The following is a 20,818-nucleotide window of genomic DNA, read 5'->3' on the forward strand; positions in this document are numbered from 1 at the left end:
AAGGTATTGTATCCTCGGGAAGCGAAAGTGAACAAGGTGCCCTGAGAACTTACAAGTGATCCCTTTCTGTGGAGGTTGAAACTGCAGGCCTAAGATGGGGAAGGGTACCTGGCCCAGAACTCAGGGTAGAATAAAGAGAGAAAGAGAATACAGAAAGGGGCAAGAGAGTGAAAAAAGACTTAAGGCCAGCCAAAAAAGGGCCTTTTATTTACTTATTATACTCCTGATTAGCTAGGGTTACAGGCTTGAGCCACTGGTTCCAGGCTAGAAGAACCTTTTAGATTCTGATAAATATTGGGGATTCTGTCCTCAAGCATGGTCTTAGTGGCTAGAGGACAGGTAGTGTGTGATTTTCCTCTTGACCCTCACTCCCCATGTACACAAACAGGCAATGATGCCTAACTCCCAGTGTGGGTGTGTGCACGTAGTATGGAGCTGCTTAGCTTAGCAGATGTGCACACCTGGCTTGTAGGCTGCACAGTGGGTGTTGAAGAAGCCACTCATCTGATGCAATTCCTTTTGCATCTCCTCTCAGGGGCCGGCTAATGATTAGGAACATCATACTGCCAGGTGAGTTTTCTCTAAGATCCCTGCAGGGAGGGTAACGGGTGGGGTTGGATGGCAGGAGGGCCAGGGACTTCACCCACACAGATTGCTAGACAAGGTAGGCTCTGTGTTTGTTTTGTTTTTGTTGTTGTTGTTTTGCCAGTGCTGAGGATTGGGTGCCTTCCCTGAACTTCTTTTGCTCAAGGCTAGCATTCTACCACTTGAGCTACAGCACCACTTCCAGCTTTTTCTGTTTATGTGGTGCTGAGGAATTGAATCCAGGGCTTCATGCATGCTAGGCAAGCACTCTACCATTAAGCCACATTCCCAGCTCAAGATAGGCTCTGTTTGCTGCTTTGTGCTCTTCAATGTGCAGCAGCCTGCTTCATGCAGAATGGGTCAATGGTGAGGGGCCACAGGCAGCTCTGCTGAGGTGGCTTTGAGAATCTGGTCCTGTGACCATTTGCAGAGTAGTTCTGATAACTTAAGGGATTGTCTTCGGCCTAGAACATTCCAAATCTCAAGGCTCAGAGATCTTGTTAGTGAACTTAGCTCACTAAGTCACATAGCTCGCTGAAGTAGAGGCTCCTCTGCCCTTTCTAACTTAAAGTGGGAGGGTCTCCTCATCTGTCCACCTATGTCTTGCCGCTGCACTCAGAGCTGGAGCTATCTAACAGGGTTTTTTGTTTTGTTTCGTTTTTCCTTTTCCTTTTCCTGTTCTTTTTTGGTTGGTTAGTTCTAGTTAGTTTGGTTAGTTCTAGTTCTTTTTTGGTTAGTTAGTACTAGGGCTTAAACTCAAAGGCTGGATGCTTCCCTTAGCTTTTTCACTCAAGGCCCATGCTCATGTCTGGCTCTTTCTTTCCTTTCTTTCTTTCTTTCTTTCTTTCTTTCTTTCTTTCTTTCTTTCTTTCTTTCTTTCTTTCTTTCTTTCTCTTTTTTCCCTCCTTCCCTCCCTTCCTTCATTCCTTCTTTCCTTCCTTTCCTTCTTTGAAAGTCTTGAGGCTTGAACTCAGGGCCTGGCAGGGCCTGGACTCTGCCCCTGAGCCTCTCTGTGTTCTGTGCTCAAGGCTAGTGCTCTGCCACTTGAGCCACAGTGCCTTCTGTTTATGTAATACTGAGGAATCAAATCCAGGGCTTCATGCATGCTAGCCACATTCCCAGTCCCTCCCTCCCTCCCTCCCTCCCTCCCTCTCACCCTTCCTTCCTTCCTTCCTTCCTTCCTTTCCCTCCTTCCTTCCTTCTCTCTCTTTTTTTCTTTTGTCAGTCATGAGGCTTGAACTCTGGGCCTGGGCACTGTCCCTCAGCTCTTCAGTTCAAGGCTAGTGCCCTACCACTTGAGCCACAGTGCCATTTCTGGTGTTCTGGTGATTTATTGGAGATGAGTCTCATGGACTTTCCTGCCTGGGCTGGCTTTGAACTGTGATCCTAGATCTCAGTGTCCTAAGTAGCCAGGACTACAGGTGTGAGCCACCAGCACTCGGCAATCTTTCTTTCTTTCTTTCTTTCTTTCTTTCTTTCTTTCTTTCTTTCTTTCTTTCTTTCTTCTTCTTCTTCTTCTTCTTCTTCTTCTTCTTCTTCTTCTTCTTCTTCTTCTTCTTCTTCTTCTTCTTCTTCTTCTTCTTCTTCTTCCTCCTCCTCCTCCTCCTCCTCCTCCTCCTCCTCCTCCTCCTCCTCCTCCTCCTCCTCCTCCTCCTCCTCCTCCTCCTCTCCTTCTTCTTCTTCTTCCTCCTCCTCCTCCTCCTCCTCCTCCTCCTCCTCCTCCTCCTCCTCCTCCTCCTCCTCCTCCTCCTCCTCCTCCTCCTCCTCCTCCTTCTTCTTCTTTTTGGGTCCAGTCGTGGGCCTGAACTCTGGGCCTGGGCACTGTCCCTCAGCTCTTCACCTCAAGGCTAGTGCTCTACCACTTGAGCCACAGCGCCACTTCCAGCTGAGAAATCAAACCCAGTGCCTCATGCATGCAAGGCAAGGGCTCTACCACTGAGCCACTTTCCCAGCCCCTCTTTCTTCTTTTTGGTGGTTAATTGGAGAAAAGAATTTTGCAGTTTTTCCTGCTCAGTCTGGCTTGGAACCATGATCCTCAGATCTCAGCCTCCTGAGTAGCTAGGATTACAGGTGAGCCACTGGTACCCAGCAACATCTATAATTTTGACCCTCAGAACCCATTTCAAGCAAGGACGGGTCCCTTAGTGCATCATGGGAATAATGGGGGGGGTAGTGGTTTGCTAGGTTGGGTGGGGGGTGAAGGAGGATTAGAGGCTCCAAGCCAAGAGCATTGCATTTGTTTGGAATGTTGAGGAAAGGCAAACAGGATGTGGTTAGACAAGAAAATGCCCTATATGCAGATGAAACCAAGAGAGCTGGGAGAGTGGTGTGACGGGACTAGAAAGGTGAATCACTCTGCAATGGCCACTAAGGACATTGTAAGTCATACCAAGAGGTTCTTTTTTTGTTTTGTTTTGTTTTGCCAGTCCTGGGGCTTGAACTCAGGACTTGGGCACTGTTCTTGAGCAGCTTCTTCTTTTTCTTGGGGGGGGGTCTGGTCGTGGGGCCTGAACTCTGGGCCTGGGCACTGTCCCTCAGCTCTTCACCTCAAGGCTAGCACTCTACCACTAAGCCACCTTCCCAGCCCCTTGAGCTTCTTTTGCTCAAGGCTATCACTTTACCACTTGAGCCACAGCATCACTTCCAGCCTTTTCTGTTTATATGGTACTGAGGAATCAAACTCAGGGCTTCATGCATGCTAGGCAAGTACTCTACCATTAAGTCACATTCCCAGACCAAGAATAAAGACTATAAGGATGAGAAAGTTTCTAACAGGTTCTTTCTCTCTCTTTCTCTCTCTCTCCCCCAGAGAGCCCAAAAGAAAGTTGTCTATTAAAAGAGGCAGTGGCATTGAGAGACCTTCATACTGGTTATGGCTGTGAGTTCAGAGGCTAGTCCTGTCCTCCATGAAGACTCAACAATGACACCACCTCCCAACTCCTGTGAAGCTCCAGGGTTGGGCTCTGGTACCATCCTTGGGCCCAACCCAGATATACTCCTGGTTCCTATCCCAAGTCCTGGATTGGCCCATGTTCAAGACCTTCATCCAGCTTTAGAGGAGGCCCCTGGCCATGACTCTGATAACACCCCCAGTCCTTGTGACAATGGAGTCTCAGATCCAGCCTCTCTCCAGATGACCAGTTGCTGCCCTATGGAAACTGTGGACTGGAATTCAAATCACACTTCCAAGCTTGACCCACAGGGAGCCCTCCATGCAGCCTCAAATCCTGTACTGGAACCTGGCTCTTCTGAAGACACAGGTCTGAGCCTGGATAACCTGTCTGTGCCAAACACTGAGCAGGCCTTCAATTCTGCCTCAAACAAGATTTTTGGTTTGGGCCAGAGTAACTCCAATCCCTCCAGGCCAGAGTTAAACTCATTTGTAAGGTCCCAATCAAAAGAAGAGCCGGGCCCCTGTGTCTCCAGGCTGGGCTTGCAGATTCTCCTTCCAGCCTCCAGCACTTCTCAGGATCAGGGTTCCAATCAACTGCTCCATGGGAGCTCAAGAAATATCTCCAAACTGAACCTGAATGTAGCTCCTGATTCATCTGGAACCCTGATCCCAGAGACCAGTCAGACCATCCCCATGTCACACAGCATCTCCGGATCCGTTTCCAAAGGAGTCTTAGGTACAACCTGGAGCACAAACTCCAAGGGCACCGTCAATGTGGGTTCAAATGGCCAGCCCACAACTGATCTGAACACGACTATCATTCAAGCCTCATCTGTCGCCATGATTTCTGGCTCCAATGATGGTGTCAGCCTGCACTCTAGCTCCCATGGACCCAACTCTACTCACTCTCCATCTTTATGCATGGTCCCACTCCTGGGCTCCAATGAAACTGTGAGCATGGGCTCCACCTTCATGATCAGTGATCTCTCCACACTGACCCTGAGTACCCAACAGGATTATTCTGAGCAAAACAGCATTCGAACCATGTTTCCAGAGAGTGAGGGGGTCCCGGGGGAGAGAGAGAGCCCTATGGCCTTCCGCAGCCTCCCAGAGGGTGAGTGAGACTGGAGTGAGGATGACTGGGAAGACCACTGTTCAGATTTGTAGGGGGAAGGGGGGAGCAGGGAGCTAGCTTCAATTTCGTTAACCATAACACCATGGGGGAAAAATTCTTCTATTCTGTGGTTAAGTATCTAAGTCTATCTATCAGCTCCACCTTCCCTTCAGAATGAATGTGTTGTTGGGTTTTTTTTCCTGGTAAATTTCAGTCCTGGTTCCTTAGGCCCAATGCATGGCCAGTGCAATGGCTAGGCTGCAGACTCAGTTTACCTCTGTTGAAGGCTTATCTCTGTTAAGACTTTGAGGCTCTTGCCTAGGCAAAGACCTGGGGGGGGTCCTATCTATATGCAGGAATTCCCTCCCTCCCTCCCTTTCTCTTTCCCTTCCTTCCTTCCTTTCCTTTCTTTTTTTTGGGGGGGGGTCTTTTTTTCTGAAACTTTATTTATTTTTTTTTACAAATTTATTGTAAAGGTGATGAACAGAGGGGTCATAGTTACATAAGTAAGGTACTAAGTACATTTCTTTCTTTTTCTTTTTTTTTTTGTCGGTCATGGGGCTTGAACTCTGGGCCTGGGCGCTGTCCCTCAGCTCTTCAGCTCAAGGTTAGCACGCTACCACTTGAACATCAGCCCCACTTCTGGCTTTTTCTGTTTTTGTAGTGCTGAGGAATCAAACCCAGGGCCTCATGCATGCAAGGCAAGCGTTCTACCACTGAGCCACCTTCCCAGCCCCTCTTTTTTTTTCCTTTTTTCTCTCTTTCTTTCTTTCTTTCTTTCTTTCTTTCTTTCTTTCTTTCTTTCTTTCATTCATTCTTTTGTTTGTTATTTCTTTCTTTCATTCATTCTTTTGTTTTTTCATTCTTTCGTCTGTCGTGGAGCTTGAACTCTGGGCCTGGGCGCTGTCCCTCAGCTCTTCAGCTCAAAGAGAGTGCTCTACCACCTAAGCCACAGCGTCACTTCTGATTTTCTGGTGGTTTATTGGAGATAAGAGTCTCATGGGCTTTCCTGCGATCCTCAGACCTCAGCTTCCTGAGTTGCCCATCTTACATTTCTTTTTAAACACTGTTACCCCTCCCTCATTTTCTCCCACTTACCACTCCCCCTTCCCACCTCCCAAATTGTAAAGTTCATTTCCAACATAGTGTCTGGTGAGTATCATTGTTGCATTCATTCATCCTTTGTCCTGCTGTTTCTGTGATTCCCTTTCCCTTCCAATCAAGAGAGAAACTTATTTTCTTGTTTTAAAAAATTTATTTATTGTGAAAATACTGTACAGAGGGGTTACAATTACATAGGCAAGATAATGAGTGCATTTCTTATCCAGCATTGTTGCCTCCTCCTTTGTTTCCCCTTCCCATCTCTTCCCATCTCCCGGCCCCTCTCCCCCAATAAACTTATTTTCTTTAGGTAAGGGTCTTGGGTCTTGCTATATAGCCTAATCTGGTTCCATCTCTTTATCTTCCTGCCTCAGCTTCCTGAGTATGGGGATTACAGGTGTGCACCACCACATTGGAATCTTAGTTTACTTTTACTAAGTGCACCTAGAGCAGTGTGTTTCTATGTTAAGAACTGACTAAAGGGCTGGGAAGGTGGCTTAGTGGTAGAGCGCATGCCTTGCATGCATGAGGCCCTGGGTTCGATTCCTCAGCACCACATAAGCAAAAAGAAAAAAGCCAGAAGTGGCACTGTGGCTCAAGTGGTAGAGCGCTAGCCTTGAGCTGAAGAGCTGAGGGACAGCGCCCAGGCCCAGAGTTTAGGCCCCACGACTGGACCCCCCCCCCAAAAAAAAAAGAACTGACTAACTGTCTGAATGATTATTGAAAATGATTTAGAGAAAAATCAAAAGTATAGTGCTAAACCTGTTGATTTCTAAATCAGGAGACAATTAGTAGTGGTCCATCACATCTGAATTCTAGTATATTTCTTGCAAAAAATAACAAAATGTAATAACCATAGCCAGGAGATTAATATTGACAAGCAAGTAGCATCAAATGCTTAGCCCCATTTCTCATGTTACCTGTTTTCCCAGCAATGTCCTTTGCAGCAAAGGATCCAGTTCAGGATCTCTTCCCGTAATTTTCCATCCAGTCTGTTCTATTTCCCTCAGTCCCCAGCCTTTTCCTGACTTCCATGTCCTTGACGCATTTGAAGGTTATAGACCAGCTGCTTTGTAGGCTGTGACTGAGTCTGGGCTCATCTGATGTTTCCTCATGAGCAGATTTTTGGGTCTTGCATCCTTTGCAGGGAATAGCACAGAAAGATGGGAGTTTTGCTCATTGCCACCTTGTCTTGTGCCTGGTGATTTTTATTTGTTCCCTGACTAATGTTCACTTTGATCACCTGAGAAAGATGGTTGCTAGGGAAATTCTCTGCTGTGCAGTCACTATTTCTCCCTTATAATACACATCTTGTGGCACAAGGTGCTTTGTGTTTCATTCCTTATCAAATTGTCTCATGCATCTATTTATATTAGTACACTGTTGTGGTTTCCTAAATTATTCAATGGACTATAACCTATTGTTATTTGTCTCCATACTCATATTTGCCTTAATTTGACCAGTGGAATCACCTTTGTGTCCCTTTGACATACCTCATTGCTTTAGGGAGTTCTGTCCTTTGTTTTCTGGCATCAGCTGTCTCAGCTCATCCTGAACTTCCCCTGGAATCCACCATTTCTCCAAGGAGCCTTGCTGGTTTTGGTAGAGAATGGAATTTAGACTCCAAGATCTTGGCACCAGCTGTATTCAGTACTTCCTCTTGGCTCTATCTCCCTATAGCCTCTGGCAGTTCCAGCCAAGATGACTGTGGAGCCCTAGTTCTCCCAGGTTCTGCTAACCTTGACCTTGAAAGGCTCTCTTTTGATGTCACCTTGATATCCTTAAATAAAAGGCTTTTCTGGGAGCTGCTCCCTTAAGTGCCCATCTCTGGGCCAGTCACTGCACATGGAGGCATGAGATATGCTTATTGGCCAAGCTTGAGCTCCAAACCCACCCTATTTAAAGAGGAGGTGTGAGTGGGGCTTGCAGCATTCATTTTCACCTACCTGCATGGAGTGGGGAGCCCTCATCCCCAGAAAGATGAGGCTCTTTCACCTACAGCAAGTTGAGTGATACTTTCTGTAACAAATAAGCCTTTGGCTATAACGGGAAGAAGAGAACAGAACATAGCACAGCAGGACACAGTGGGCCCTCATGTAATACGAAGGCCAGGAGTGGCAGGCACAGAGACCTGAGGGAGGGCACCCTAGGGGAACAACAGGGCAATGGTCCAGATGAAGAAAATGACATGTCAAGGCCTTGATGGGGAACTTGTCCAGGACCATAAGGAGGCCTGTGTGGCCAGAGCCAAGGAGGCAGGGGAGAGCAAAGAGGATAAAGCAGGAGAAGTGGCCATGTGGCCATGTGGCCATGTAGACTGGCAAGGATGAGGCCTTATGACAGATGATGTGGGGGCTCCACCCAAGGGCTTTAGGCAGGGGAAGGAACATGAACTGATTATTTCATATCTTTTATTTGAGGGGCGGGGATGAGCCATTTGGGACACTTCTTTATGTCATGTGCACAGCTATTGCACAGAATGAATGTGCCAGGCAGGTCTCGGGTGGCTTTTTCTGTAATGTTGCAGATATGGTCAAATATCCTCCGAGATTTCACAGCAGAATCCGATATGCTGAGTAGTCACACAGCACCACTGCTTTGGCATAGTTTTAGGTTAAGAGCAATAGGCAGCCTAGCTACTCAGGAAGCTGATATCTAAGGATAGCAGGATAGTGGTTCAAAGTCAGCCTGGGCAGGAAAGTCCATGAAACTTTTTTTTTAATTTTTAAAATTTTATTGTAAAAATGCTCCACAGAGGGGTTACAGTTATGAGTAAGGTACTGAGTACATTTCTTGTTGAGCATTATTACCCCCCCTTCCTTTGCTTTTCTCTTACTACCCCTTCCCTCGCCCACCTCCCCCACTCGTCCCCCCCCACCCGAAGTTGTAGAGTTAATTTCCAACAGAGTGTCTTGTGAGTCTCATTGTTGCAATGGGTCATTGTGTGTCCTTGTTTCAGCATTTTGTTATTCCCCTTCCCTTCCCCAAATTAGGTAAATGTATATATAAGATGCAGAGTACCAAAATCAAATACAGCCATGAAATTTCTTATCTCCAATTAACCACCAAAAAGCCAGATGTGGAGCTGCAGCTCAAGTAGTGAGCAGCAGCATTGAGTAAATAAAGCTAAAGTTCAAAATAGTATAAGCACCGAAAGAAAGAAAGGAGGGAAGGAAGGAAGGCAAGGAAGGAAGGAAGGCAAGAAGGAAGGAAGGAAGGAAGGAAGGAAGGAAGGAAGGAAGGAAGGAAGGAAGGAAGGGAGGGAGGGAGGGAGGGAGGGAGGGAGGAAGGGAGGGAGGGAGGGAGAAGAGAGAGGGGAGGAGAGAGAGAGAGGAGGAAGAAGAAAAGAGAACCAGGAAGAATAAGATCATAGAAAAGAAGGACTTATTAGAAAAGCATAAGTACACTTCAAAGCATGAGGTGGGTGGCTGAATAAGAGTGAACTGCCCAAAGAGGGACAGCACACTTCAAGGGGAGAAGTAGGTGGAAAAAGGCTAAATGTCTTATTTACACTTTTAAAAGCTCAGTGTCATCAGGTTAGAGGAGTGGCTTTGGTGGTAGAGCGCCAGCCAAGAGTGAAAACAAGCATTAGATAGTGAGTTCAAGTCCTGCTCTTGGACCAAAAAAAATGAAGTTTAATTTGGCTGTTGGGGGAATGAGGATGAAGATGTCCAGATGGGAGGGGGAGGAGATTATAGCACCCTAAGCACCCATCCTTTACTCCCTTCTCTCCCCACTGAAACTGTTGACATGCAGGAGCCTTGGATGATGTGACCTCATGCCTGGTGAAGATGCCAGAGACAAGAGATGGCCACACGATGACTCTGGTATGTCCAGCCCCTAACCTATGCTGCTATGCCACCATATTGGCTAATGTATTCCCTCTCAAGTAGTGGAATGCCTGAATTGGTCTGTACCAGAAAGCTCGGAAGAGAGTTGCTAATGGTGGGATTTCAGGTTGAGATGTCAGAACCCTTTCTGTTCTACCTTTCCATTAACTGGAGAAGGAGGAAGGGTTTGCAGTCTCTCATATATACTTCTCCAAATGCTGGCCTCCAAGGATCGTCCTCCCTACCCTGCCACCAAGACTTTTGTCCAATCCTCACCCACCCCAAGTACCTGTTGTAGAAATGTGTCATTTCTCTTGAGCCAATGCTGGGGGCTGGGGAGAGGGGTTGAGGAGCCAGCTGACTTGCCCACCTGCTGGAGTGGGTAGTTAGCAGGTGTGGTAGGTGCTCTCCTGGCTGGTTGGATTCAGAGGGGCTCTCCCCCTGTGGTTCTATTCTCTGTTGCTCCTAAGGTGGATGATGTTATCAGACTGCAGAAGAACCAGGATTTGCTGGAAGAAGAAGAGAAGAAGATGATAGTGAAAAAGATGATGGTGCGGGAACCACTGGGGTCCCGATAAGGTTCCACTGGAGTGGCAATGTCTGAGTCCACTCATTGGTGAGACTGGGGGGAGTGTGTGGAGTAAGACAGGAAGAAGACAAGATAAGAGGCAGCTCACCCGGACCTGAGCCTCAGCTCCACCTCTGCCTTCCACCCACTTGGGGAGAGCTTGGCAAGTTATTTCCCCTGGGGAAGCTCTGTCTTCTTGTCTCACCAGTGGATATGATCATGCTTGGTGACTTTGGCTCATGGAAGGACACAACCCAAAGCTTAGTCTGTGGGGAAGCCTGTGCTGCTGGAGACTGTAGGCTTTGTCCCGGCGTTACACCAGGCAAGCAACTTTGGAGGGTTCCCTGATAATTTTGCTCAGGGCAGTCTCTTCTCAGCCACCCATCAGAATGAGCAGGACACCAATACTCACTGAACTTTCCAAAGTTCAATGTAGCTCGGTGTCCCATATAGAGGAAAAGTCCTTATGCTTCCTACTTTCGTTTAAGTAGCACTAATTGAGCACCTATTCTGTGTAAGTGTTTAATCAAGGGCGAGAAATAATTAGTGTTTTAAAGCATTCAACTGGACAGCTTTTGAGAGCCAGGGATGGTGTTTCTTGCTTCAGGCCAATTCTGTGGTTTAAACACATCAGTCACCAGAAGGCTGCTATGAGAACAGTTCTTTCTGGGTGTTGGTGGCTCACTCCTGTAATCCTAGCTATTCAGGAGGCTGAGATCTGAGGATCATGGTTCAAAGCCAGCCTGGACAGGAAACTCTGTGAGACTCTTATCTCCAATAAACCACTCCAAAAACCGGAAGTGGCACTGTGGCTCAAGTGGGAGAGCATTAGCCTTGAGCTGAAGAGCTGAGGGACAGTGCCCAGGCCCAGAGTTCAAGCCTATGACTGACAGAAAGAAAGAAAGAAAGCCGGGCACTGGTGGCTCACACCTGTAATCTTAGCTACTCAGGAGGCTGAGATCTGAGGATCTCGGTTCAAAGCCAGCCCGGGCAGGAGAGACTGTGAGACTCCTATCTCCAATAAACCACCAGAAAACCGGTAGTGGCACTGTAGCTCAAGTGGTAGAGCGCTCGCCTTGAGCTGAAGAGCTGAGGGACAGTGCCCAGAAAGAAAGAAAGAAAGAAAGAAAGAAAGAAAGAAAGAAAGAAAGAAAGAAAGAAAGAAAGAAAGAAAGAAAGAAAAGAAAGAAAAGAAAAGAAAAGAAAAGAAAAGAAAAGAAAGAAAGAGAGAGCTCTCCACATGGGGCACATAGGTTAGGGCATGGGGTATTTTGGTTGGCTTTGAACTGGGGGTATAGGATGGCATTGCAGTGAGCTGGTTCTCTGGCCTGTATCAGTGGAGGAGTTCTACCTAGGATAAAGAGCTGGGGCCAGTGAGGAGGGCAATCCTGGCTCTTCCCTCCTCCTCATTGGCCTTTCCACGCCCCTTGTCTAGAGGCAGATCCAGGAGGAGCCACTGGATTCCCTCTCCAGCTCCACCCGGCGGCAGGCCATGGAGACTCTGACCCAGCTGAGGTGTCCACAGCTCCCTCCCTGTCCCAGTTCCTCCCCCTTTCCCTCCAGGTGCCCCTTTCTCTTCTGGGCCTCTCCTCTACCCCATTCTTTGCCCACTCCCCCTGCACAAACCCTTCTAGTCAGTCCCATCCCACCTCATCTTTTGTAGATCTAACCTCAGTCTTCCCCAGGGCTCATCCCAGGTGCCCTCTCGCTGCCCTGCATCCTTGGTCCCTCCCTCCCTCCATGCTTTGCTTTCTGTCTCTTCCTAGTCACACCAAGCCTAACCTGAGTGTGCGTGAGCGAGTAGAGTTGGTGAACACGTGTGTGCAGAGTGTGTTCTCACTGCCTTCTGTGCAGGCTATGCAGGAGAAAGATGAGGCCAAGGCAGAGGCCATCCAGGTAAGTGGAGCCCTCCTGGTGGGTCCTCAGGCCTGGCCATCCTATTTCCTCTATCAGGAAAGAGGAAGGGCCATAAAAGAGAAAGACTGGAGGTTGGAGGCAGGGAGCTCAGCCTCAAGGGCCTCAGGCAAACATCTTCAAAACTCTATGGGGTTATCTGGGGAGGAGCTGGCAGAGGGAACCCTTGGTATAAGATGAGGAAGGAGGCTGGGTAAGGTAGGTGGTTTAAGGTGGGTGTCTTATTAGCAAATAATTAGCTAAGTGTATTTCCATACTAGACTCACACTGGTAGCTTTCCAAGTGTGGCTAAGGATGGGGGAGACCAATGTTATCAGAAGATGTTCAGATAAATGCAGAACTGTACCAGTGGTCAGTGCTGTAAGCAGGCAGCGTTTGGTGCTATAAAGAGCCTGCAATGGAAGCATGGCCTAAGCAGGGCCAAGAGCTGTGATTCTAGAGTCAAGAATGTAAAGAAGAGCTAGGTAATAAAGAAGGTGACAGATGGATGAGCATTTGAGGCAAAACGAACAGCCTGTGGGAAGCCAGTGGGCAAAACAATGACTGCAAGAATACCAAGAAGGCAGGGCTGGGAAGGTGCCACTAGCTCACACCAGTAATCCTAGCTACTCAGGAGGCTGAGATCTAAGGCTCAAGATGTGAAGCCAGAGCACGCAGAAAAGTCTATGAGGCTCTTTTTAAAAAATGTCTGTCATGGGGCTTGAACTCGGGGCCTGGGCACTGTCCTTGAGTTTTTCTGCTCAAGTGTAGAGCTCTACCACTTTGAGCTGTAGCACCACTTCCAGTTTTCTAGTGGTTAATTGGAGACAAGAGTCCCATGGACTTTCCTTCCCAGGTAGGCTTTGAATTGCAATCTTTAGATCTCAGCCTCCTGAGTAGCTAGGATTACAGGTGTGAGCTACCAGCGCCCTACTTGTGAGACTCTCATCTCCAATTGACTAGCAAAAAGCTGAAATGGAACTGTGGATCAGGTGGTAGAGCCACAAAAACTTGGCAAAAAAGAGCAAAAAAAGCTCAGGGATAGCACCCAGGCTGGGTGTTCAAGCCCCAGGACACACACACACACACACACACACACACACACACACACACACACACACACACACACACACACACACACACACACACACACACACACACACACACACACACACACACACACACACACACACACACACACACGGAAGGCAAGTGTGGCTAGAGCCCAGGAGGATAAACAAGAGTTTGGGGCAACAAGATGGAGAGTGATTGGGGTCGTAGTACATGGACACAATCAGGCCTCTGGATTCTGGGACTGGTGCCCTGAGAGAAGATCCAAAGGAAAGGCAAGATTCCTTGCTGGATAGAAAGACAACTCTCTTGTAGTTTCAAGCCTGGCCGGCAGAGGGAAGTGTTTCCCAGCAATAGGCTGCAGTAGGTGGGAAGGAGGAGGTAGTTGGTAATGAGGCTTGCTTGGTGGTTGGTTGTGGTACAACCAGCTCCATACTATGCAGACTCAGGAGTCTTGGCCAAAGAGCACCTGGGAGATAGACTTGGGATTGCAGTAGGAAGAAGGAAGGCAAGGAAGAGACGATCTTCTCAGAGAACTCAAGCCCACTGCTTAGCCTTGTGTGTGTCAGCAATTGCAAGACTGTGGTGTGAAACTCAGGCAGGAACTTAAGGGCTATCTCCCTTAAAGGTAACCTGGAGAAGCCATTTGGGTCTACAAGTAACGATTGAAAAAGAATTAGAGAAGTTCCCCAGAGACACTAGAAGCAATGTTGTTCCTCTCATTTATCCTTACAGTCCTAAAGAATTTCCCATAGGGGGGCGGGGGGAGGATGGGAAGGGATAGGAAGGGGAAACAAAGGAGGAGCCTACAATGCTTGATAAGAAATGTACTCATTATCTTGCCCATGTAGTTGTAACCCCTCTGTACAGTATTTTCACAATAAAAAAAAAGAATTTCCCATTCATCTTCTTCCCCCTCTCTCTCTCTTCTTTCCCTTCCTTCCTTCCTTCTTTCTCTCCCTCTCTTTCTTTCTTTCTTTCTTCCTTGCTTTCTTGCTTTCTCCCTTCCTTCCTTTCTTTCTTGCTTTTTTCTTCACTGGTGCCCTACCACTTGAACCACAGCTCCACTTTTTGGTGGTTAATTGGAGATAAATAGTCTCATGGATTTTCCTGCCCATGCTGGCTTTGAACTACAATCCTCAGCTCTCAGCCTCCTGAATATTTAAAGCACAGCCACTGGTTCATACTCTCATTCTTCACAACTTGGAAGTTCCTTTTGCTGTGCGACCTTGGTCATTGTCTCTGAATCTGTAAAATGAGAAAAACAATTGGAGGACAAAGTGACATGGTCATAAGCAAATGGCCTTTCATTCTCCTGGTCCATAGCAGATATGGTAAATGCTGGGTTTCTGTTTCCACTGTCCCTAGAAAGCACAGGGTCACCAATCACCAATTTGTTAATGGGGACACTCTTGACCCACAGAGGGGAAGTAATTTAACTTAATAACAGACAACATGTGATACTTAGAGGTAGGGGCCAGAGAGCATCTCTTTATGGCTATAAATACCCTCTTCTGACCCGTGTCAGGGGGTGCCTGGAAGGCTGGCAGTTGTTCTAGGGGCCCTAACAGCTCGGTCTTCCTCCTTCCTGTCCACAGACACTCTACCATCAGACCCTGGATGCCCTGCAGACACTGCTCATTGCCCTCTTTATTGAAGACCCCACTCCTGCTGGGCTGAAGAGTATCTTGGAGGTGCAGGGAGAGAGGAGGGGAGGGATGGGAGGAAGGGCAGAGGGAAAGGGATGCTGGCTCAGCGCAGTGGAGTGCCAGACTCAGGAATGATTTGACTTCAGGATCCCAAACCAGCATCTGTCTCCCTTTCTCTTACAGGACCTGCTCTGGGCTCCTGTTCCTTTCCTCTCCTTTGCCCTGCCCCCATATAGAGCTTCTCCATGCTGCTACTGCTGTTGTCCCATTTTTTTAAAAATCTTTTCTTGTCTTTGACTTTCTGTCCTCATGACTCTCCCTTACCTTTCATCTTTCCTCAATGACCTCCCTCCCTCCAGTCCCTGAGTCCAATTCTCATCTCTCCTGAGCCTGGACAAGAGGAGGAAGGCTGTGGCAAGTTGCCTTCATGCCCCTTCTAGCAGCTTCCGCAGATTAGTGAAGCTGGCTTGTCCATCTGGAAGCTAAAGGTTGGCATCCCACTCTTGCTAGTCTCTCCCTTGTCCCTGCAGCCTCTGGGGCCCTGGATGAACTCTGGAAAGGCCCATGAGCGAGCTCGGGCTGTGAACAGCAATGTCTCTGTACTGAACCACACACTTCTGACACTGCCTTTCTTTGTAAGTGTCTCTGGGAAGGATGGACGCCCGGGTAAGGGGGGGGGGGTCTTCCTGGGTCTGAGGGTCAGGGTCAGATGTTAGGGGAGCCCACTAGCTCTGTTCCCTTTGGACACTGTCTCCCTGGGATTGACACACACAGATGTCCTCGAGCTTCCCCGCTCTGGGTCTGCTGCTGGGGAGGCTCCTTCTCCGCATTGGGGACCCCGAGGAGGAGATTGGCCGGGAGGCGCTGGATGGCATCACCATCCTCTACACTATTCTGGAGCTCCAGAAACGTAAGCCCTGCCAGCTGTGCGGCTGGGGGTGGGGTGGGGAGGGTGGGCGAGGTGGTCAGAAGGCATCACAGGCCAGGTGAGGACCAGAAACTGGTAGGAAGTCTTTGTCCCTACCGAAGCAGAGCTGCAAATAGACCTATTCACGTGGCCACAGTCTTTGTATTTGAACTTTCCCTCATCCCGCCAAACCTTCATCTATGACTGTCAAATTAATATGCCCACAACTTCATGCCTTGTTCTCTTGCCAATCTTCCCCACGAAGAGAAGGCAGGATTGTCTCAGTCACCACTGAGTTCCCAGTGTCTAGCCCTGGGTGTGACCCTCGAGGGCACTCAGTGAATATCTATGAAAGAAACAAAGAAAACAGGTCTGATATTAGAATCCATGGCTCAAGCCCTCAGGTGAGAGAAATGTCTTGAGATCTGGTTTCAGGGAGCCACTGACAACAGTGTGCTGAGACAGGCACCCGGAGGGATACAATATTGGCTCTCTTCTTTCTCTGTAGTCCCAACTCTGCCAACAACCTGGTTCACTCTCCCCTGGCACCAGTGGCAGAGTGGCTTGCCTACAAGACCAGGCCTTGACCTAGCCCCACTGTGTAAGCTCAGCAAACACTTTGCCTCACCTAGATTTCCTCATCTGTTAAAAAAAAAAAAAAAGGAGAGGGGTCCCTAGGATATAATCTACAAAGTTTTGAAATATTAAATGAGATGGGTTCTTCTTTTCAGCTCATGTCAGTCATGTCAGAGTATTTATCTTTCCCATCCCTCTAACCTTCTGAAGTCTGTCTGGTCCCCCTGCTTTTCTTGATCTCCAGCATCTGGGACAAAGATTAGATTTCTCCCACTGACCAGAAGCTATTCATGCTCCCCAAATGACAAGTGAAGGCTTAGTCACATTAATGATCAGCCCTAGGTCCAGGAATAGGATTGGCTAAATTAAGGTTGCCAGATTTAGCTAAAAATACAGGCCGCCCAGCTACATTTGAATTTCAGATAAACAATTTTAGTGCATTGTCTCATATATATATATATATATATATATATATATGAATATATATTTATCTGAATTTCAAATGTAACTGGTGTACTGTGTTCTGTTTGGGAGCCCTAAGCCAAATTCTCACTGCTAGGCTCTTGAACAGTTGGGTTGTCCAACCACATATGTGGAGACAGCAGCAAAGTGAGGACTTGGGGCTGGGTCTGCCTGATTGCAGAGCCTAGACCCTTCTTTTACCAACAGCAGAGATGGTCTGGGTCATCATTCAGCTTCAGGGGTTCTTTTTTTTTGTCAGTCCTGGGGCTTGAACTCAGGTCCTGAGCACTGTCCCTGAGCTTCTTTTGTTCAAGGCTAGCACTCTCTCACTGAAGCCATAGCACCACTTCTGGCTTTTTCTATTTATGTGGTACTGAGGAATTGAACCCAGGGCTTCATGTATGCTAGGCAAGCACTCTACCACTGAGCCACCTTCCCAGCCCTCAGGGGTTCTTTCTTGTATCCATGTCTTACATACCTTTGATAGGGATCCAGGCCTGATCACAGTAAGGGATCTGGGACTGTGCCTAAAACATGTTTATTTCAACAGAAAATATGGAGCCATTTTGCCAGGTACTATTTTAGGCTCTGGGGACTCAACAGTGGAAAAGAGATTCATTGAATAATCCTTCCTCAGTGTGTTTAACTTCTTGTTGCTAGGAAACAGACAATGGCCAAAAATAATGATATAGTAGAGTCCGGTGATAATAAAAAAACAAAAAACAAAAAACCTAAGTGGATAAAAAAGCAGAAGAAGAGAATGGGATTGCTCACAGAATTAGGGAGGTTACAATTTTTTTTGGGGGGGGGTGGGTCCAGTCATGGGGCCTGAACTCTGGGCCTGGGCGCTGTCCCTCAGCTCTTCAGCTCAAGGCTAGCGCTCTACCACTTGAGCCACAGCGCCACTTCTGGCTTTTTTCTTTTTTCTTATGTGGTGCTGAGGAATTGAACCCAGGGCCTCATGCATGCAAGGCAAGCGCTCTACCACTGAGCTACCTTCCCAGCCCCACAATTTTTTTTTTTTTTTCAGTCGTGCGGCTTGAACTCTGGGCCTGGATGCTGTCCCTGAGCTCTTCAGCTCAAGGCTAATGCTCTACCACTTGAGCCACAGCACCGCTTCTGGTTAATTAGAGATAAGAGTCTCATAGATGTTCCTGCCCAGGCTGACTTTGAACCATGATTCTCAGATCTCAGCTTTCTGAGTGGCTAGGATTACAGGCATGTACCACTGGCACCCGGCTGGAGGTTATAATTTTTTAAAGTATTGTCCGTGCCTGGCGCCAGTGGCTCACACTATGAGACTTTAAAAAAAAAATTTATTGTCAAGGAAATGTGCAGAGGGCTCACAGTTACATAAGATAGATAGTGATTACATTTCTTGTCTAACTTGTTATCCCTTCCCTCATTTTCCCCTCTCTTTCCCTCCCCCTCCCCCTCCTCGACTTTTTTTTTGGTTGTGGGGCTTGAACTCTGGGCTTGGGCGCTGTCCTTCAGCTCTTTAGCTCAAGGTGAGTGCTCTACCGCTTGAGCTACAGCACCACTTCCGGTTTTCTAGAGATTTCTTGGAGATAAGAATCTCACAGGGCTGGGAAGGTGGCTCAGTGGTAAGGGCTCTTGCCCTGCATGCCTGAGGCCCTGGGTTCGATTCCCAGCACCACATAAGCAAAAAGAAAAAAGCCAGAAGTGGTGCTGTGGCTCAAGTGGTAGAGGGCTTGCCTAGAGCTGAAGAGCTGAGGGACAGCGCCCAGGCCCAGAGTTCAGGCCCCACGACTGGACCCCCCAAAAATAAAACAAAAAACAAGAATCTCACAGACTTTTCCGCCTAGGCTGGCTTTGAACTGCAATCTTCAGATCTCAGCCTCTGAGTAGCTAGGATTACAGGCGTGAGACACCAGCACCTGGCATCCCAAGACTATTATCTCCAATAAACTACTCAGAAAATAACTATAAGTGGCACTGTGGTTCAAATGGTAGAGTGTTAGCCTTGAGCACAAAGAGGCTCAGGGACAACATCCAAGCCCTGAACTCAAGCCCCAGGACAGGCAAAAAAAAAAAAAGAAGTATTGCTAGGTGTAATAGCATAGGCCTAAAATTCTAGCACTCAGGAAGCAGATGCTGATGATTACAAATTTTAGCCTTTAATAATGAGACTTTAGTAATGAGACTTTGTCTGAATAAATAAAAAACAAACCAAACCAAATCAAAAAAGCCAAGTATTGCTCTTGAAATGGAATTCGGTAGTAGACCACTTGCCTAGCATGTGATAGGCTCTGGGTACCATCCCTAGCACTGCGAGAGAAAAAAAAAAAGTATAAAAATTTGCCTCCAGAATGACAAAATGAAATAGCTAAACCATATACTGGTGAGTCCTAGCACAACAGAAACTCTCATACACTGTTGCTAGAGAGAACAAGTTTGGTACCCTACCCCTACTCCAGGTAGAAAATAGCCCAACAGTATCTGTGGGGTGTGTGTGTGTGTGTGTGTGTGTGTGTGTGTGTGTGTGTGTGTCCAGGGTTGCGGGGGGGGGGAGGGTTAATGGGCTTTGAACTCAGGGCCCTGTGCTCCACCACTTGAGCCATGCTTCCAGTGTTCATCAATATCTCTGGAAGTTGAATCTACACTTACCTGTGACTAAGCCATTCCAGGCCTGGATTAGTAGATAGGTTGATACATTTACCAGCAGACATGTGGAGAATGTGCAGAGCTGGGACCAGCCCAGATGAGCATCCAAAGTAGACAGGTATGTACACAGGTGTGCTTATACCATGGGAATGTCATGAGTACCACCTTGAACACTTTACAATCCTCCTCCCTTCCCTGCTCCCCACCAAGAACTCAGCTGACTGGAAAGGGAATCAGTGGGGAAAGGGCCAGATGAGGGACTGGCTCATTTCCAGAAGGATAGCACTGAGAGTAAACAGCAGAACTTGTGTTATATGCTTCAGGATTCGTGAATCCCACCTATGAGTGAAAAGAACCCAAATTGGAGGATGGCATGATAGAGTCCATTTATACGAAGTTCAAAAGTGAGGGACTCTACCTAGGGCTTAGAGATCCCGAATACTTGTTGCCTCCCATTGGGGAAGGAGCAGGAGAAGGGTATCTGGATGCTGGGGAAGGGGTACTCTACTACTTGAGTCACAGCTCCACTTCCAGACTAATTAGAGATAAGAGTTTCATGGATTTTCTTGCCCAGGCTGGCCTCAAACCTTGATCCTAAGATTTCAGCCACCTGAGTAGCTAGGACTACAGGCATGAGCTGCCAGTGCCTGGCTGCAATGTTGGATTTGAATACTTCTGAATCTGTGTTTAATGAAAGCATCTGGTCTGGCCACACCAAACAGCTTTTTTCTGCAGGATCCAGAGACAAGGAAGATACCAACAAGATGGAACTGTATGAGAGCAACAAGCGCTTCCTCGGGCCCTACAACCCTGTCAGCCCGTGCCAGAACATTCTCCGTGTCATTGCGGTGACTGACAACGCCCACCAGCCCTGTGCCCTTCTCCCCTCCCCTGTGCCCTAGCTTGTGGCCCATGACTTCTCCTCATGCATTTCTGGGTTCAGGGACCATGTTGCCCCTGCCGTTTTCTTTTTTCGAGATGGAAGCTCACTACGTTGCCCAGGTTGGTCTCAAACTCCTGGGCTCAAGTGATCCTCTTGCCTCAGCCTCCTGAGAAGCTATGGCTATAGGCATTGGCTGCATCAGGCGCTGCTTCTTTTCCTGTATCACCGACCCCCTCCCCCGCCCCTAGGCTCTAACCTTCACTGATTGGCAGAATGTGTGGCTTACCACATGCCAGTCACGAGCTATTCAGGTATTGGTGCCTTTATTTGAGGGTCCAGGTCTGCTCATCAGTGTCAGGACCTCTTGTGCCTTTGTTTCAGGAGTTTGGAGACTTCCTGGGGCCCCAGCAGGTCAAGGACCTGCTGCTGACTGCCCTGGAAGGGCTGAAGGGCGGCTCCGAGACTGGGGGGAAAGATTCTGGAGAGATGATGCAGCTGGCGTCGGAGGTCACGCTGAGCTCGGTGCTGGAGTGGTACCGCCACAGAGTGTTAGAGGTGGTAAGGCCTCCAAGGGCCTGGGGACTCCCTCCTCCCAGGGACTTGCTCATCGCTTGAGCTGGGTGGCATGGAGGGTACAAGACACTTAGAACTGGGGGGGACA

At 48.0% G+C, this 20,818-nt stretch overlaps 1 protein-coding gene across 7 annotated transcripts in view; it reads left to right on the forward strand.

The window, feature by feature from the left end:
- LOC138807147 (maestro heat-like repeat-containing protein family member 7) overlaps window positions 1-20,818 on the forward strand; it is a 47,294-nt gene that overhangs the window by 4,805 nt on the left and 21,671 nt on the right. For 3 of the 7 annotated variants that reach the window (XM_069992743.1, XM_069992742.1, XM_069992744.1), the window contains exons 2-11: window positions 536-570; window positions 9,450-9,520; window positions 9,994-10,074; window positions 11,527-11,606; window positions 11,858-11,987; window positions 14,654-14,749; window positions 15,235-15,339; window positions 15,479-15,614; window positions 20,010-20,122; window positions 20,539-20,715. In XM_069992743.1, coding sequence (XP_069848844.1) covers window positions 546-570; window positions 9,450-9,520; window positions 9,994-10,074; window positions 11,527-11,606; window positions 11,858-11,987; window positions 14,654-14,749; window positions 15,235-15,339; window positions 15,479-15,614; window positions 20,010-20,122; window positions 20,539-20,715 — 1,014 coding nt within the window. In that variant the 5' untranslated portion in view covers window positions 536-545. Of the gene's footprint in view, window positions 1-535; window positions 571-3,394; window positions 4,593-9,449; window positions 9,521-9,993; window positions 10,075-11,526; window positions 11,607-11,857; window positions 11,988-14,653; window positions 14,750-15,234; window positions 15,340-15,478; window positions 15,615-20,009; window positions 20,123-20,538; window positions 20,716-20,818 lie in introns of all 7 variants that reach the window. The other 4 variants (XM_069992740.1, XM_069992739.1, XM_069992741.1 and 1 more) reach the window with 3 other exon arrangements.

This window comes from Dipodomys merriami, unplaced genomic scaffold, assembly GCF_024711535.1.
Source record: "Dipodomys merriami isolate MVZ:Mamm:240054 unplaced genomic scaffold, mDipMer1.0.p SCAF_412, whole genome shotgun sequence".
Lineage (NCBI taxonomy): Eukaryota > Metazoa > Chordata > Mammalia > Rodentia > Heteromyidae > Dipodomys > Dipodomys merriami.